At 40.5% G+C, this 19,179-nt stretch overlaps 2 protein-coding genes across 10 annotated transcripts in view; one reads left to right on the top strand and one right to left on the bottom strand.

Annotated features, from left to right (window-relative positions):
- The window catches only part of KIF9 (kinesin family member 9), a 49,545-nt gene extending 38,590 nt beyond the window's left edge, over positions 1 to 10,955 (top strand). For 4 of the 7 annotated variants that reach the window (XM_082411975.1, XM_082411978.1, XM_082411976.1 and 1 more), the window contains 2 exons: positions 114 to 218; positions 7,075 to 10,955. In XM_082411975.1, the coding sequence (XP_082268101.1) occupies positions 114 to 218; positions 7,075 to 7,125 (156 nt within the window). In that variant the 3' untranslated portion in view covers positions 7,126 to 10,955. Of the gene's footprint in view, positions 1 to 113; positions 219 to 7,074 lie in introns of those variants that run through there. The other 3 variants (XR_014250519.1, XM_082411977.1, XR_014250520.1) reach the window with 2 other exon arrangements.
- The window catches only part of KLHL18 (kelch like family member 18), a 152,892-nt gene that overhangs the window by 92,463 nt on the left and 41,250 nt on the right, over positions 1 to 19,179 (bottom strand). The gene's annotated exons all lie outside the window — the stretch shown is intronic.

Raw genomic sequence — 19,179 nt, 5'->3', positions numbered from 1 at the left:
GTGGAGGTCTGCAGACCCAGCGAGAGGCTGCCCTAATGCCCACCACAGGCCCTGTCAGAGTGGATCCTGACAATGCCAGGTGAAGGGACTGTGCTGTGTTGGGCCTCTTGTAGGGAGAAGATGACCAGGACAGGTTCAGCCGGCTGCAGCAGACGATGCTGCCAGAGGGCCCTGATTCCGTCTCCTTCTACAATGCCAAAGTCAAGACAGAACAGAAGGTAACTCGGGGGATTCATGTCTCCAGGAAGGCAAGGCCTCAGGGACCTCAGTACTAGGACACCCAGGATTACACTCCCCACTGCAGAGAGGCAGAGGAGGAATACGCCAGCCCAGGGAAATCCAGAGTCACCCAGAGTCAGTGGGTATCTTCTGCCAACTCCAGAGTCCTGGGGCTGGGCTGGAACCAATAGGGGTCCCACAGACTTTGGCCAGGCCTGGACATGGCTGGTGAGTGCTAAGACAGCCCATGTGTGAATAACATGCCAGGACAGGGCCTGGGGCTCCCCTGAGGCCACTTCCTGTTGGGGAGACCCTCTCCAATGGAGGCCACTGTGCACAGGTGGCAGGGGACCAGAGGACCACAGGCAGCCAAGGCAAAGCTAGACATGGCCTGGTACTCTCCTCACTGAGCGGGCTGGGCTAGAACAGAGGGTCTCCGCTCTGCTGAGGCCCAGCCTGGAGCCAGAACACAGGAGGCCTGTATGCTGTGTGCTTTTCTGTGCCCAGAGGCAATTCTTATACGGCAGGTGGCAGCTGCACATGGGGTGACTGCCCAAGTGAGCTCATTGTTTTAAAAATATTTTTGTGGTATTCATTTACATTTTCAATAGGATGATACAATTGAAGCATTAAAAAGCATGAAAATACTAATACCCAGTCCCCCATCAGTCCAGCTCCCACCAGTCCTCTCTGACAAGGAACCGCTGTCACTTATTTCTAGTGTTCCTCCTGCATATTGTTCTGCCTCTTGCTTTTTCCACTTAACAGTCTATCCTGAAGATCGTCCCCTTTCAACCTGTCGGTGCTGCTGTGTTCTTTTTCACAGCTGCATAGTAGTACTCCATTGCAAGGATCTATCAGAATTCATTTAATGCATCTCACATTGAGGGATTTTAGGAGGTTCCATTTCTTTACTATGACAAACATTGCTGTGATAATTAACCTTGTACAAATGTGAATTCACACAGGAGTGAAAGGCAAGTTTGTAGGAGTGAATTTCTCGGCCAAAAGGACATTTGTACTTTTGATAGATGGTGCCGAATTGCCTGCCTAGAGCTGAACCCATCACCCACCCCCCACCCCCCAGCAGCATATACAGGATGCTAGTTCCCCACAGCCTCCCCGCAAGATGCAGTATCCTGCTTTTTGGTTTTTTCCAATCTGAAAGGTGAAAAATGTCTCTCAGTCTAGCCTTGATTTGTATTTCTCTTATTATCAGTAAAGTCAAGCTTCTTTTCATATGTTTAAGGGCCATTTTAATTTCTTTTCCTATAAACTGCCTGTTGATATTTTTGCCCGTTTTTCTATTGGTTGTTGGTCTTTTTCTTATTAATTTATAGGAACTCTTGATATATTGGGGAGATTAGCTCTTTATGATATGAGTTGCAAATATTTTCCCCTGTTTGTCTTTTGGCTTTACTTATGGTTTTTTTGTAGTTATTTTGCTGATTTTTATGAAATCAAGTGTATCAGTCTTCTCTTCCTTGGCTTCTGGATTTTGTGTTATAGTTAGAAAGCCCTTCTCCTGATTGAGTTCATTCTTTACATTTGTAGTTAAACTGATACCTTCACTGACCTTTGATGGCTGTGAGGAGCTAAAGCCCACTCAAAGAAGCTTGAGTGAAGGGGTTTGTTAACACAGATTCTGAAGGTTCCATAGTAGCACCTCTCACCCTGTGCTGTGTACATACATCACCAGGAGTCTTGTTAGAATGCAGATTCTGATGCAGCAGGTCCAGGGTAAATCTGAGAGTCTGCACTTTTAATAAGTACCCAGATGGTGCCCATGCAGCTAGTCCAAGACCACACTTTGATTAGCAGGCCATAGAACTCATCCGTAGGAAGCAGGGCCCAGGCTCCTCTCCCTCCAGGCCTTTCTCCTTCCAGATCTGACCTTAGCTTCTCCCTGAGGTTTGATCCTTCATCTATCTGTTCTCTCCTCCCCACCTCTCAATTTCTAGCTCCAGCCTTGGCCCTGGCATGCCCTTATTTTCCAAGACTTCACAGCCCCAGTGCCCAATATCACCTGACTACTTACTTTGTGTCTCTCTGGAGGGAGAAGCCTAACTGACTCTTCTTGGGTTAAGTGTGCATTTTTGGTTCAATCAGCTGTGGCTTGGGGCAGGGTCACCTGCCCATCCTAGTTGCCTGGGCCCACTCCTTCAGAAGGAGAGAGGATGGCTATATCCAGGCAGCCATTTAGCCTATGCTGTGAGCATCAAGCTTTATTAACTCTGGCCCCTGAAGGGAAGCCCAGATCAGCCCTGGATCAAAGAAGCCCAGATCTGTAGGAGGGCAGGGCTCTATGGGAGAGAATGGAGTGGGGTCAAGTAGGCATAGGCAGCCCAGCCTCGGACATTGTTTGACTGTGACCACTATGCAGGAGCTTCCTTATCTGACCACAGAGAGGCCTACCCCTTCTGGGTTCAGAGGAGGGGGCATATGATGTGAGGCAGGGGTCCAACTTTATTCTTTTCCATGTGGATATCCAGTCTTCCCAGTACCAACTGTTGAAAAACTGATTCTTTCTCCATTGAATTGTCTGGCACCCTTGTTGAAATTCAATTGACCATAAATGTGATTGAACTTAAGCTCTAGGAGTCCTGAATGTATAAGTTGAAATTACTTTCCTCCTGAAAGAGTTTGCACCTGCTTTTGCCATGCGGCATTACCAACCCAGGACCATTTTAAACTCCTTCAAGAATTCCAGCCTGATAGGGATTAATATCCAGAATATACAGGGAATTCCTAAAACTCAACAACCAGAAAACAAAACCCAATTCAAAAATGGGCAAAGGATTTGAATAGACATTTCTCCAGAGAAGATATACAGATGGACAGTAAACACATGAAAAGATGCTCAACATTACTAATCATTAGAGAAATGCAAATCAGAACTACAATGAGATACCACCTTACACGCATTAGGATGGCTACTAATTAAAAAAAAAAAAGGAAATAACAAGTGTTGGCAAGGATGTGGAGTAATTGGAACCCTCGTGTGCTGTTGGTGGGAATGTAAAATGGTACAGCCACTATGTGAAATAAACCAGTCACAGAAAGACAAATAACTGTATGGTTCCACTTACATGAGGTACTTAGAGTAGTCAGAAATCATAAAGATAGACTATACATAGAAAATTCTAAAGATGCTACCAGAAAACTACTAGAGTTCATCAATGAATTTGGTAAAGTTGCAGGATACAAAATTAATACACAGAAATCTGTTGCATTTCTATACACTAACAACAAAAGATCAGAAAGAGTAATTAAGGAAACAATCCCATTTAGCACTGCAACAAAAAGAATAAAATACCTAGGAATAAACCTACCTAAGGAGGCAAAAGACCTGTACTCAGAAAATGATAAGATACTGATGAAAGAAGTCAAACATGACACAAACAGATGGAGGGATATACCATGTTCTTGGATTGGAAGAGTCAATATTGTGAAAATGACTATACTACCCAAAGCATTCTATAGATTCAGTGCAATCCCTATCAAATTACCAATGGCATTTTTCACAGAATTAGAAAAAGAAATTTTACAATTTGTATGGAAACACAAAAGACCCCGAATAGTCAAAGCAATCTTGAGAAAGAAAAATGGAGCTGGAGGAATCAGGCGTCCTGACTTCAGACTATACTACAAAGCTACAGTAATCAAAACAGTATGGTACTGGCACAAAAACAGAAATATAGATCATTGGAACAGAATAGAAAGTCCAGAGATAAACCCACGCACCTCTGGTCACCTAATCTATGACAAAGGAGACAAGAATATACAATGAAGAAAATAACAGCCTCTTCAATAAGTGGTGCTGGGAAAACTGTACAGCTACATGTAAAAGAATGAAATTAGAACACTCCCTAACACCATACACAAAAATAAACTCAAAATGGATTGGAGACCTAAATGTAAGGCTGGACACTATAAAACTCTTAGAGGAAAACATAGGCAGAACGCTCTTTGACATAAATTGCAGCAAGATCTTTTTTGATCCACCTCCTACAGTAATGAAAATAAACACAAAAATAAACAAATGGGATCTAATTAAAAGCTTTTCCACAGAAACGGAAACCATAAACAAAGCAAAAAGACAACCCTCAGAATAGGAGAAAATATTTGCAAGTCAAGCAACCAACAAGGGATTACTCTCCAAAATACACAACCAGCTCATGCAGTTCAATATCAAAAAAACAGACAACCCAGTCAAAAAAATGGGCAGAAGATCTAAATAGACGTTTCTCCAAAGAAGACATACAGATGGCCAAAAAGCACATGAAAAGATGCTCAACATAACTAATTATTAGAGAAATGCAAATCAAAACCTCAATGAGGGGACTTCCCTGTTGCTGGTTAAGGCTCCCTGCTTCCAACACAGGGGATGCAGGTTTGATCCCTGGTCGGGGAACTAAGATCCCACATGCTGCGCTGCTTGGCCAAAATAACTAACTAAATAAAACAAACAAATAAACAAAACTATCAATACAATGAGGTATCCCCTCACACTGGTGAGAATGGTGATCATCAGAAAGTCCACAAACAAAATGCTGATCTCATTGAAACAGAGATTAGAATGGTGGTTACCAGGGGCTGGGGATGGGGGTGGGGAATGGGGAGATGTTGGTCAAAGGACACAAACTTCCAGTTATAAGATGAATAAGTTCTGGGGATCTAATGTATAGCATGGTAATTATAGTTAATAATGCTGTAGTATATACTTGGAAGTTGCTAAGAGAGTAGATCTTAAATGTTCTCACCACAAAAAAGAAATAGTACTTATATGATATGATGGAGGTGTTAGCTAATGCTATGGTTGCAATCATTTTGCAATATATAAGTGTGTCAAATCAACACACTGTACACCTTAAACTTATGCAATATTATATTATATGGCAATTACATCTCAATAAATCTGGGGGGAAAAAAAGTCCACAAAAAATAAATGCTGGTGGACATATACATACTATGGTGGACATATACATACTACCAAATGTAAAACAGATAGCTAGTGGGAAGCAGCTGCATAGCACAGGGAGATCAGCTCGGTGCTTTGTGACCACCTAGAGGGGTGGGATAGGGAATGGGAGGGAAACGCAAGAGGGAGGAGATATGGGGTATGTGTATATGTATAGCTGATTCACTTTGTTATAAAGCAGAAACTAACACACCAAAAAAATAAATAAATAAAAATGAATAAGTAAATAAATGCTGGAGAGGGTGTGGAGAAAAGGGAACCCTCCTACACTGTTGGTGGGAATGTAAATTGGTACAACCACTATACAGAACAGTACGGAGGTTCCTTAAAAAACTAAAAATAGAACTACTATATGACCCAGCAATCCTCACTCCTGGGAACACACCCAGAGAAAACCAAAATCCAAAAAGATACATGCACCCCAGTGTTCATTGCAGCACTATTTACAATAGCCAAGATATGGTATGGAAGCAACCTAAATGTACATCGACAGAGGAATGGATAAAGATGTGGTACATATATACAATGGAATACTACTCAGCCATAAAAAAGAATGAAATAATGCCATTTGCAGCAACATGGTGTGACCTAGAGATTATCATACTAAGTGAAGTAAGTCAGACAGAGAAAGACAAATATCATATGATGTCACTCATATGTGGAATCTAACTTTTTTAAATGATACAAATGAACTTATTTACAAAATAGAAACAGACTTACAGATATTGAAAACAAACTTATGGTTACCAAAGAGGAAATGTGGCAGGGAGGGATAAATCAGGAGTTTGGGATTAACATACAACACACTACAATATATAAGATAGATAACCAACAGAGACCTACTATATAGCACAGGGAACTCTACTCAATATTCTGGGACAACCTATATTCTGGGATAACCTATATGTGAAAAGAATCTAAAAAAGAATGAATATATGTATATGTATAATTGAATCACTTTGCTGTACACCTGAAACTAACACAACATTGTAAATCAACTACACTCCAATAAAACTTTTAAAAAAATAATTTAAAAATTAAATGACTGACTTAAAAAAATCATAAAGATTGAAAGTATAGTGGTGATTTTCAGGGTCTGGGGGGAGAGGGGAATGGGGAGTTATTGTTCAAAGCATATGGAATTTCAGTTTGGGATGATGAAAAGAGTTATGGAGATGGATGGTAGCGATGGTTGCACAACATTATCAATGTATTTAATACCACTAAACTGTACACTTAAACACAGTTAAGATGGAAATTTTTATGTTATGTGTATTTTGCCACAATAAAAAATTGGGGTAAAATAATTCCAGCTTCATGTGGGAGCTTCAGTTTCAGTTCAGATTCACCATGTGGGGAATCTAGGATTCACCTCCAAATTCTATGTTGGTTTTAGCATTTGCTTGCTCACTGCCCTGCCCACTGATTCTGTTTCAGCTTACTTTTTCCACATGCTTTCCAAGAGCCTAGCAGTTCATTAAAAGGGTAGGATTCACGAACATCTGGTTGATTTGCCGAGGGAAGGCCCTTCAGAATACATGGGCCCCCACCCCTCTGGAGAGAGAGCCCTTTTCTTTTCTTTTTTTGAACCTACTTCTTGTCAGAAACTTTCAAGTGGGCCCTTGAAACATGCCTGTCTCCTTTTAAACATTTAAAAACAGTTTTACACACTTTCTTTAGGATGAAAGAATGAGAGGGATGGAATGGAAGATTGTTTCTCACAGAACTGGGGCTAGTCAAAGGGAATCCTTGTCCCCAAACAGTGATATTTGCAGGAAGAATGATGGGGTGGATATAAGTGGTGTGGCTTCTGAGTCCTTGTTAGGTCCGCATGTCCTAATCAACTTCTGTTTTCTCCCCTTTTCTGTGTCTAGCACAATTATTTGAAAACCATGATGGGCCTCCAGCAGACACATAGAAAATAGGGACTCACTGCCAGTGCGTTGAAGGACGAAACCCCCAGCTACTCCTGCCTGCTCTAGAGGCACTGCCAAAGCACCTGCCCAGACTCCAATCCCTCTGCTCCAAGGCTGGGCGCAGCCCAGAGAACACACAATGGCCTACCTACCAGGAGGAACAGCCTTCAAAGGACACCTTCGAATATCTTCACAGAACACTTTTGGTTTCGATTCACTGTCTTATATGCAGGGACAGGATAAAATAACTTTCTAGTTCAGCTTTCGGCGCTCATCCAAGAACTTTATTTTATTTCCTATCTGGGAGGATGTCTTCCCTATGTACAGGTGGGGTCCTAACTGAGTCTCCAGTAAGAAAGTGAAGAAGTAGGTCAGCCAGTCTCCCTCTGGCAGGCCTTTGTCCCACTGGTCAGCCTCTTTCCTTTCCTGGATGGCCATCCTGGGGATGAGCTGGGTCCGAGGAGCCCTGGTTCTCATGGGTGAGACTGTAGGTTCTCTCAGGGAATCCTCTCTGTGTTCCTGAGCCAGTGAAGGCAGGAGGCGCTTCTTCCTCAGCAACCAGGAGAGGATGGGGTGTAGGTGGAAATGACTGAAAGGCAGATTTTTACCTCAAAATAAGAAGAGGCTTAAAATGAGATCATTCCTACCATGAAGTTAGCAGTGAGAACCCCATGGTGGGAGGCTGTCTGGCACGGAGATTGCAGAACCTGCACTAGCTGGAAGGTTGAACTAAATGGCATCTTTCCAATCAAAGACCCTATGGTTCTGTTCTTCAGCCCATCAGTGAGCAGCCAGATGGGGGTTTTGTTGAAGAAAGAAAGCTGAAGGCTTTCCTTAAGGTCTCTGCCCTCTCTCCTATCCACCCCCTTTCTGTTTCACTGACTGGCAGATACACAATGGTCCTGAAACAGCTTTCAGAGACTCCTTCTGTGCCAAGGCTTCCCGGAGCAGCTTTGGAGTCCCCTGACTTCATTCCCCTGGATGATACACGGGGGGCTGTCACTGATCAGCACTTATGGTGTACACACAGCCTTGTTGGTCAGTCCTCATGTTTCCTTTAAATGTGGCCAAACAGGCAGATATGTCCAGGCTCTGCTCATCATCCCAGCTGATGAGTTGGAGGCCTTAGAGAGTTCAGATTCTTTCCCTTCTTGGCTGCCCTTGCCCTTACCAGGACTTGTTTGGGGTTCCCACGTCTTTGGAGCAGCTCAGGAAATAGAACATAGTAAACAGGGGTACATCATCCTGCTGAAGCCACAGGAAGCAGCCATTTGTGGTATAACCAGTCCCCCTTCCCTTCATTCCCTGTCACTGGCTAGAATGGCATGTGGCATGCTGGACGTCCCTGCACAGAATTCCTGGACAGCCAGTCCTGGGGCCCACAGGCCAGGGCAGGCTGGGCCTCTGTCATGGCAGTTGGTCCCATTTGTCTCTAGCTCATTCATCACCACATACGCCTCGGTCAGTTCTGGCACAAACTGAAACAAGTAATCATCAGCGTGGGCAGAGCCACAGGAATAAGCCAAACGGTGCTCTGTAGATTACCCTCCATGCAAACTCCTCACAGGAGCAGATGCTTCCAACATGACAGGGAGCTGGGGGGCATGATGTCCACTCAAATATGCCTGTTGTTCTAGAAAATAATTCCTGCTGAGCTAATCTGACCATCACAATCACCCCTAAAGGGACTTCCAATTCCATCAATGTGACAGATAAGGTAACCTGAAAACACTCTGGCTACAAACAGAGATACTGTCTAAAGTATAACATTCTTTTAAATGCAAAGCTAAATTTGCAGGAAAGAAAGGGAACTGCCAGGAGCTGGAGAATTGAAAACCAGAGTGGTCGGTGTGTGAACCGGCTGTGGCTGGTAGAAGGTGTGTGAGCGGATGGTTGCTCTTGAGTGTTAATGCCCATGTAAGTGTGAGAAATAAGACTATGGCCCATGCCTCATAGGAAGATGGAAATGGGACCCCTTGCATAAAGGTAGCACCTGATGAGGAGGTGAGCTAAAAAAATTTCCCCACTGACATGGAGAAATAACAAGGAAACTATCCCCAGGGATGAGGGAGAACAGGTCCTGTGAGAATTTGCAACCCTGCACAGGTTTGGGATTCAAATTTACATTGTGTGGTCCAGGAACCACCAGGCTGAAGAATTAGCATAAAAATTAGCCCAAGGCTTCAATAAAACTGGAGATCTAAATGTTTGTTTTTAGACAGAAAAAAAATATTTTCCCAAGGTTGAAACACCTAGTAGAATCAAATTTTAAAATCTAGTGTTCAGGCCCTTTATCCAGCTACACAGCATTCCCACAAAGCCCTAGTAAACATGAGCTCCAAAGATTAAACACACACACAGACACACACATGCACATGCATGCACATGTGTGCACATGTGGCATACATGGAAACAATGTATCATGATGGAGGCACAGTGTAAACAGAATCAGAGTTATAAGAACTTCGGATAACAAATTACTGGATAAAGATTATACAATATATATGTTATGTTTTAAATAAAGACGAAGTATGTGTCAAACATATGATAAAGGCTACTAAAATAGAGTGCATATTTTTTTAAAAAGAATTTCTAGGAATGAAGAAAATGTAGTTCTAAAAGTTAAAATGACAGACTAGAAACAGTGAAAGAGAGAATTAATGACCTGGATGTTGGATCTGAAGAAACTGCTGGGACTTGTAGCGTAGAGGGAGGAAGAGAAAGAAAATTGAAAGCATGGATAAGAGTCATGGTGGAGAGAATGAGAAGATTTAGGAAACATCTAATCACAGATCCAGAGGAGATAATAGGGAGATCACTCTCTTGGTGATCTCATCCAGCCTTGTGGCTTTAAACATCATCCATGTGCCAACTCTCAATTTTATATATCTAGCTTTGGCTGCTCTCCTGATCCCCAAAACTGTACAGGCATACCTTGGAGATACTGTGGGTTTGATTCCAGACCACTGCAATAAAGTGAATATCTCAATAAAGCGAGTCATATGAATTCTTTAGTTTCCCAGTGCATATAAAAGTTATGTTTACACTGTAGTCTAATAAGTGTATAATAGCATTATGTCTAAAAAATGTACATACCTTAATTAAAAAATACTTTATTACTAAAAAATGCGAACCATCATCTGAGCCTTCAGTGAGTTGTAATCTTTAGCAATAGTAACATCAAAAATCACTGATCACAGATCACCATAAGAAGTATAATAATAACGAAAAATTTTTAAATATTGTGAGAATTACCAAAATGTGACACAGAGATGCAAGTTGAGCAAATGCTGTTAGAAATTTACATCAATAGATTTACTCAATGCAGGGTTGCCATAAATCTTTAATTTGTAAAAAGCGCAGTATCTGCAAAGTGCAAAAAGCAAAATGTAATAAAACAAGGTATACCTGTATAGCTAACTGCTAACTTGGCATCTCCACTTGAGTGTCGATTAAGATATCTACAAATCAGCATGTTTAAAACTAAATGCTCGGACTTCCCTGGTGGCGCAGTGGTTAAGAATCCGCCTGCCAATGCAGGGCACGCAGGTTCGAGCCCTGGTCCGGGAAGATCCTACATGCTGAGGAGCAACTAGACCCGTGTGCCACAACTACTGAGCCTGTGCTCTAAACCCTGTGAGCCACAACTACTGAGCCCATGTGCCACAACTACTGAAGCCCGCGCACCTAGAGCCCGTGCTCCGCAACAAGAGAAGCCACCGCAATGAGAAGCCCGCACACCGCAGTGAAGAGTAGCCCCCGCTCGCTCCAACTGGAGAAAAGCCCACACGCAGCTACGACCCAACACAGCCAAAAATAAATAAATAAATAAATAAATTTATTTTTTAAAAACACACACACACACACACAAAAAAAACAAAACAAAACACAAAAAACCTAAATGCTCAAATGCCACCCCAAAACATGCTCCACCCACAGCCTTCTTTATCTCAGCCCTATTGCTCAGGCTAAAATCCTTAGTTTTGTATTTCACTCCTCTTACACCCCACATTGAATCTGTCAAGAAATTTAGTGGACTTTAACCTCTGAACTATATTAAAAATCTGATCATTTATCAGCTTGCAGGATCTCCGCAGTGAAAGCACATAGTCTTTAGCCACTGCACTGCCAGGGAATTACCAGCAGTCTCACTCTGAACTTGACTGTTGATCAGTGGTTGCGCTTTTCTGAGGCAATACAATATAGGGGTAGAACATGGGCGTAAACATCTTACTGGTGTGGGACCTTGGAACAAGTTGTCCAATTTTCCTGCCTTCCTTTCCTCATGTGTAAAAGAACAATTAATTATCCTGGGGCTCTGTGAAATGAAATTAATGTATGTCTAGTGCACAGTAGGACCTCAACCAACTGAAACTGCCATGACAGTGACAATAACTATAATAATAATAAAGATATGAATGTGTTCAGCATTACATCTGATAGATGGTGAACAAACACACACACACGCACACACACACACACACACACACACACACACCAACCAATGTTAGGCTCCCTTTCCACTCCCCAAAATAGATTTTGGATTTGAAAAGGCAGCATTCAGACTGGCATTATCTTTCTCCAATTAATCCTGACTGATGGCTTTTTAAGACCAACCCAAAAGTTTACAGTAAAAGTAGCTGCTAAAAATATAGTGCCATCCTGGGCAGTGTTACTGGAGGTCAAGTGTCTGGGGTTAGGGAAGTAGCAGCCCCACTGCACACCACATCTGCCAGGCTGCACTTGGGACTTCATGTCAGGGACTGGAGGCAGTGTTATAAGTGAACAGACTCCCCTGGGGAGGGTGACCAGCATCATGAGTGGTTCTGAAAATTCTGTCAAGCAAGGAATAATCATGGAAACCAGGGATATTCAATTTGAGAAGAGAAATCCAAATAGGACATATTCATATTCATATTCTGTCATTTCAGGAGACAAAAACGGAATGAGAATTTTCCAACCCAGAAATGGATTGTCTTGGTACAAACTGGGCTCCCAGTTCCTGGAGGATACAAGCAGTGTCTAGGCAGACCCAATCAAAGCCCTCAAACCAGGAAGAAAGATCTTGAAGGCCTCGAGTTTTCTTCTAAATCTAGATTCTGTGATTCTATAAAAGCAGTTGTGGAAAAGTTACTTAACATATCAGTTGAAAATTACATCATATACAGAGATGTTCACACATATATATGAATAAAAAAGACTAAAATGTCAAAAGTGGTTATTTCTGGATGAAACTGGAAGTGATTTTTCCCCTTAAATTTTAAAATATTTTTAAATTTTTCTGTTAAATATAATTTGCTTTTCTTAACAAAAATAACATTTAATTTAGAAAGATATTTTTATATGAGCAGATGAAAGACATTTTTACCAGCTCAGCTTTCCAACAATAAAGGGAGAGGCACTCTATTTGCAGAAATGTATCAGCAATGGCTGGAAGAAAAAAGAGGGAGTATTGCAGGCAGGGAAGGGGCTTACCTCAAAGGTCAGCCATGATTGTGTGATTTGATAACTAAATGGCCTTTAAGAAACAAGTGGGATTTTCCTATTATACACCCCTTGAAGGAGAATCTGCTCTGTCCAGAAAAGCTGTAAAAAGCATTAGGATGCTAGAGTTGAGTGTGTGTGGAGTGGACAAGTATTGTTCTTTTATTATTATTATTATTTATTTATTTTGGCTGCACCGGGTCTTAGTTGAGGCACGCGGGATCTTCGTTGTGGCATGAGGGATCTTTTACTTGCAGCATGTGGACTTCTTAGTTGCGGCATGCATGCAGGATCTAGTTCCATGACCAGGGATTGAACCCAGGCCCTCTGCATTGGGAGCGTGGAGTCTTACCCACTGGACCACCAGGGTAGTCCCAAGTGGACAAGTATTGTTCTTAAATTTGGGAATGATGGCAAGGGCAGAGATGGCAAGGGTGGAAGAAACTGTCTTTGCTATAGGGCTGTGCCTAGCCTTCTCCTGCAGAAGGTGAGAGGGGCTGAAGGAGGAACTGGAAGGCTCCCAGAGACGCTGAGAGCACAGAGAATGTGGTCACATATGTGGCCAGGTACATGAAAAAGGAACACAGGGTCTGAGAACCCCGTGCCAAGTCCACATGCTACCACTCAGAGTCTGTGACCTTAGGTGCCACTTCTCTGAGGCTCAATCTCTGCATTTGTAAAATGGAGGCAGCAGCTGTTACTGCCCTCCCTACTACATGGATGCTAAAAGGACCAGGCAAGTTAATGTCTATGAAGACTTTGCAATTCATAAATGCCCATTATTTATTCCTGTTCACGATTATAACTTTTTTGAAAAATTCTCCTTTAACAACAGATAAATGGACATTCTTCTTCAGTGCTGCAGAATCAACTGGCTCATGTTTTCTGGAGGACAGTTAGGTAGTCTACCTCCAGAGCCTTAAAAATGTATATCGGTACATACTTTTTACATTAGTACAAACTTTTTGGATAAAAATTTGGTGATACCTTTAACAATTTTAATTGTGTATAACAGAGGTGTACCATAAACACATTTTGTTCAAATACAAATTTTAATTAGAATTATTTTAAAATTATTTCAAAATTATTATATAGTAATTATTATTTATTTTTATAAATAATTATAATTATTTTATTTTAGTAGCCAAATTTTTTAAGTTTTACATTTTAATACTTATGGGCACCATAATTTCCAAGTAACACGGGCTGCTCGATTGTTACGTGTACTTCTGTGATACTAAACAGTCATTCATTTTCAGTATAGTCAGCAAAGGTGAGTGGAGGAGCCAGATTTATTTCCGTAGGTTCTGCAGTAAAGTGTTCAGCTGACAGTGATGTTGTCATCAAGTTATTAAAGTTTCCTTCCTCTCTAGCAGCGAGCTGACTGGGTAAAGATTTATCTCCTCTTCAATTCCTGGATTTGAGGCTAAGTTGGTGATACAATTTCACTGAAGCAAACACACAAACTGAAGAGTTTTGCTTTACTTGAAGAAAACACTTACTAAATAGTAGATGTAACATTGTTACTTTCACTTACATATTTTTATTTCTAGTAAATAGACTCCTTTGACTTTGGACCTAGAACTGTTGCTGTGGAGCAAGGTGACTTGTGTTTAAGGAAACAAAACTGTTTATGAATATCCATGTGATACTCAGCTTCCACTGCATACACACCAACTTCAGTATCTTCCCTGGAGTGAGAATATAGGAGAATCTTTAGAGTAGGGTTCATGGAAAGTATACTAGCACTCTCAAGGTTATCTCTATTGGGAAAAGACTCTCCAAAAGACCCCCTGAAGACCTGTTAAAGTTAAGTTAAATTTAATAAACTTACAGCATTAAAGAGAATGCCAAATTGACAAAGTCATAAAAATGTCTCAGAAGGGGAAAGTCAGGGAAGGATGTTTACAGGGCTTTAGGGCCCAAACTGGGTAGTTTAAAGGAGGGTCTTGCAAAGCAGGAAACTGATCGAGATTAGGCAGAATTTATAACAATAATTTTGGATTGGTAGGCACAGTGAGGCAACAGTCTTTAAGCAAGTGTCAATGAGTAAAATGCTAGTTTTGATAAGTAAGCTCTTTTTGTTAGTTCATAGTCTTCTAGGAGCAAGTATTTGTTGGAACAAATAGCTAAGTTATTTTTGCTTGTTCTCAGTGTATAATGACAGGAAAGTATGCATGGACCCAGTACTTTTTTTAATCCAGAGAGAGGAAATTAAATTGGTTTCAGTTCTCTTTATCAGGTTCCTGCAAACTATTTTTATCGTAAGCAACAATTGGTTGTTAGTAAGTCCTACTGTGTTGGTATTATTATTGAAAAATAGTGATGTCTTGTTATCGTTGTACTTAAACACCTAATGGCTGCCATTTCAACTTGTATATGTATGACAAGACAGTTCCCAAATCTCTGACAGGTCAGGTAATGTCTTTGCCTGAAGAAAAATGATGAAAGCAGCCCGTTCTCTGCCTTTGACCAACACATCCTGCTGCACTAAAGGGACTGTCTGAAGAAACATCTGAAAGGTATAGACAAAGCACTGTATGCCTCTGATTCCAAAACCACTCACAAGCTTTACCATGTGTGTTCCATTGTCAAGGACACTCATGAAACATTTTCTTCATTGATTTTCCATCCTATAAATACTTACTTAACCAGATTAGCTCTCTTAGACCAGAAATCTCTTGATCACGGTATTAGTTTTCTGTTGCTGCTGTAACAAATTACCACGAATTTAGTAGCTTGAAACAATACAAATTTATTATTTTATAGTTTGAAGTCTGATGTTGGGCTAAAATCAAGGTGACAAAAGGGAAGAATCCATTTCCTTGCCTTTTCCAGTTTCTAGAAGCTGTCTACATTCCTTGGCTCATGGCCCCTTTCCTCCATCTACAAAGTCATCTCTCTGACTGTTCTTCCATAGTCTTTTCTCCCTCTGACACTTCTTTTCAGCTTCCTTCTTTCACTTTTAAGGACCTTCGTGATTATCTTGTACCCATCTGGATAATCCAGAATAATCTATTTTAAAATCAGCTGATTAGTAAACTTGATTCTGTCTGCACCTTTGATCCCCCTTTGCCATGTAACCTAACATATTCACTGTTTCAGGTATTAGAAATGGACATCTTTGGGGGAGGGGCATTATTCTACCTACCAGAGTCAATAAGCAAAGCAGGAGCTTGGTCGACTAGATGGACTTGTTGATGTCCAGGGCTACCATGTGATCGCTGATGACGAGGTCAGGAAAGTCAGAAGTGATCACGAGATAGGCATTTTGCTATTTGGCTAAAACCAAACGCAAATATCAAATTTTGGTAGAATACCAAGGCTGAGACTGAACTTCAGTATGTTCCTAACACATTTTGACCCAGAAATCCACTTCTAGAAATTTATCCTAAAGAATTACTCACACAAGTGTGCAAAGTTATACAAACAAGAATATTTACTGCCACACAATTTATAAGAAAGAAAAACTGTAAGCAACTTAAATGTCTGTCCACTGGGGAATGGCTTACAAAATATACCTTTATTCTGGAATACTCTGCAACTTAAAATGAGGTAAACTTATAGACTAGGAGGATGTTCATGATCTACTCTAGTTTTTATAAAAGAGCAAGCTGTGGAACAATATGCATAGTATGATACCATTTTACCTTTTATAAATGTGTGTCTGTGCATGTGCGCACATATGTGTGTGGACATGCAGAGAAAAAAGGCTGGAAGTGTATACACCTATTAGCAATATAAACTCCTGTGTTGTTTGAATTTTTACAGTGAGCATGCACCACTTCAGTTTATCCCTTGACCCAGAAATTCTAATTCTAGGAAATTTACTAATGAAAACATCATGGTGATGAACAGAGATTTCTCTGCAAGGATATACACCACTGTTTATATAAGAGTGAACAATTGTTAGCACCCAAAATGAAGAGGGAATTGATTAAATGAGTTGTACATTTATACTATGGAAGTGTATACAGCCATTAAAAATAAAGATAATTTACAAAACAGAAATAGACTCACAAACATAGAAAACAAACTTACGGTTACCAAAGGGGAAAGGTAGGGGAGGGATAAATTTGGAGTTTGGGATTAAAATATACACACCACTATATGTAAAATAGATAAAAAACAAGGACTGTATAGCACAGGGAACTATACTCAATATCTTGTAATAACCTATAATGAAAAAGAATCTAAAAAAGAATATATATATATACATATATATCTGAATCACTTTGCTGTACACCTGAAACTAACACATTGTAAATCAATTATATTTCAAGAAAAATTAAAATAAATAAATAAGATCTCACACACACACACACACACACACACACAAAGACTGACAAATATATTACTAAATAAAAGTATTATAAAACATTATGTATAACGTGTACCATTTCATTCAAATGTACACACAAATAAAAATATTATTATGCAAATATCATCAGTAGCTATCTATGTAGGGTGGAATGATGGGTGATTTTTACTTTCTTAAGATTTTTTGGAAGAGAGGAAGAAGTCAGAGATGGGGCTCTAGTTCCACACTTCTCTCAGGATTGAACTTCCAAGGACAGTATGTGTATTAAGGACTCACAGTTTCGGGGTGGGATGAGAAATACCAGAATAGACAGCTTGTCCTGGATTCCCTGGAGCAGTCATTTAGAGAGCCCGTGCAGCACTCAGTAATCACAGATGGCCCACCAACATGCCCCCGTCTACTTGGTGCCACTGCCAACATGGTGCTACATCCAACATGGCACTGCTGCCAGTGTGGCACTCTATCCAACATGGAATTCCTCTAACATGTTGCCACCACCAACATAGTGCTGCATCCAAAGGGCCCTACCACACAGTGGTACTCTATTCAACATGGTGCTACATTCAACATGACATCAGAACCAACAAAGCAACTGAGCTGTAGAGTAACTGTGGCTGAGGAAGACTCCCAGGCAGTGGAGCTTGAGGTCAGCTTCACTGGCCAGCACATCCCAGTGAGGTGCCAGAGCAGAGGCAGAATCCAAGTGGATAAATAGGTTAATGAGCAAGGACCAACCACTCCCCCTATTCAAGCTTCCTTACCCAGGATCCCAGGAAGGAGGGAAAGAGGAAAGAGGAGAACCCTTGAGAGGGGGGCAAATGCTGAAACACAGAGGCAGAGGTTTACACACATTTGATATGTGGTTGTTGAGTTTATACACACTACATTTCCCTTTGCCTTGGCTAGTTTTCTTGCTTTGAGAGGGGATGTCAAAATATTCAAGCTTATCAATAGCAACAGGTCCTTGGACCTTTATTCTGCAGATTTGTTCATTACCCCATAAGCCTATTACTTTGGCCTTTCTTGAATTTACCCCCTGGAGAGATGTTTTAGGGTCTCTTTGGCAGCCTTTTGCCAAATAGGTTTTTCTATAACCAACTCTCCCTTTTATAACTTAAGCTCGTTGCCCTTTGAAAGTCCTTTTACTTACTAATTAATTTGCAAGGAACACTTTTGTTTACTCATTAACAGTGATCACTGCTCTCAACATACACTGCATATTTTTATTGTACAACACATTTTAACCACACTAAGAAAACGATTTAAGGGAAAAAATTCCTCATATATCTCCCACTTAATATGTTAAATTTCTCCAATTCAGCTCTGAACCAACATAACCTGACTCACTGATATCAGTGTTCTAGTTTCTGCATTTAAGATGCTTTGTAAGCTTGGGATTAACATATACACACTACTATATATAAAATAGATAACCAAAAAGGACTTACTGTATAGCATGGGGAACTATACTCAATATTCTGTAATAACTTATATGGGAAAAAAATCTGAAAAAGAATGAATATATGTATATGTATAACTGAATCACTATGTGGTACACCTAAAACTAATACAACATTATAAATCTATTATACTCCAATAAAATTTTTTAAAATGCTATTGTACACAACCACATCGTTTGCCTTCAACATTGCCGTTTCTGTTGACTTCATGGTATTTCATTATGTTGATAAATTAGCATCTCTTGAGCCATTTCCTAAGTGTAACAGTTTAGGTAGACTGATCCTTTAAAAAGTGTTCTGGGGTGATCTCAATATAGGAACTTAAACAAAGTCACAAAATGATTACAGATCTCCAAACGAAAAAGTTCTGAAGAGAAAATCTAATTTTGGCTAACTATTAAAAGAATTAAAAGATCTCTCTTGTCAATTTTAATGTCAAGTAAACATGAAAACCAGTGTGTGTGAGCACTAGGCATAAATAATAAAAAGTAAGAGTATATAGTTTATTCATGAAAACCTATGAATAAATTAAGAAGAAAAGGTATTATTGTTATTATTATTAATTACTCATTAAAAAGTCATAGTCCCTCCCTTTTCTGGCCGAGGGATTTACCTCCAATTCCTTCTGGATCTGGTAGAGTGAAGAGGCAATATCACTTCACCAGCTCCACTATGACCAAGATGTGTGGTCTTCAAACCAGGATCTGATTCCCCTGGGGCATGAGAAGGCCTTCTTAGGGCTTTGATACATGTTTCCAGTTTTTCATTGCCCATAAATTTTCTAACATTGGTTGGCCC

This window comes from Balaenoptera physalus (assembly GCF_965194825.1).
Source record: "Balaenoptera physalus genome assembly, chromosome: 11".
In the NCBI taxonomy this organism is placed as follows: Eukaryota; Metazoa; Chordata; class Mammalia; order Artiodactyla; family Balaenopteridae; genus Balaenoptera; species Balaenoptera physalus.
The sequence above is the reverse complement of the archived record's forward strand: the minus strand, read 5'-3'. Positions and strand labels throughout refer to the sequence as shown.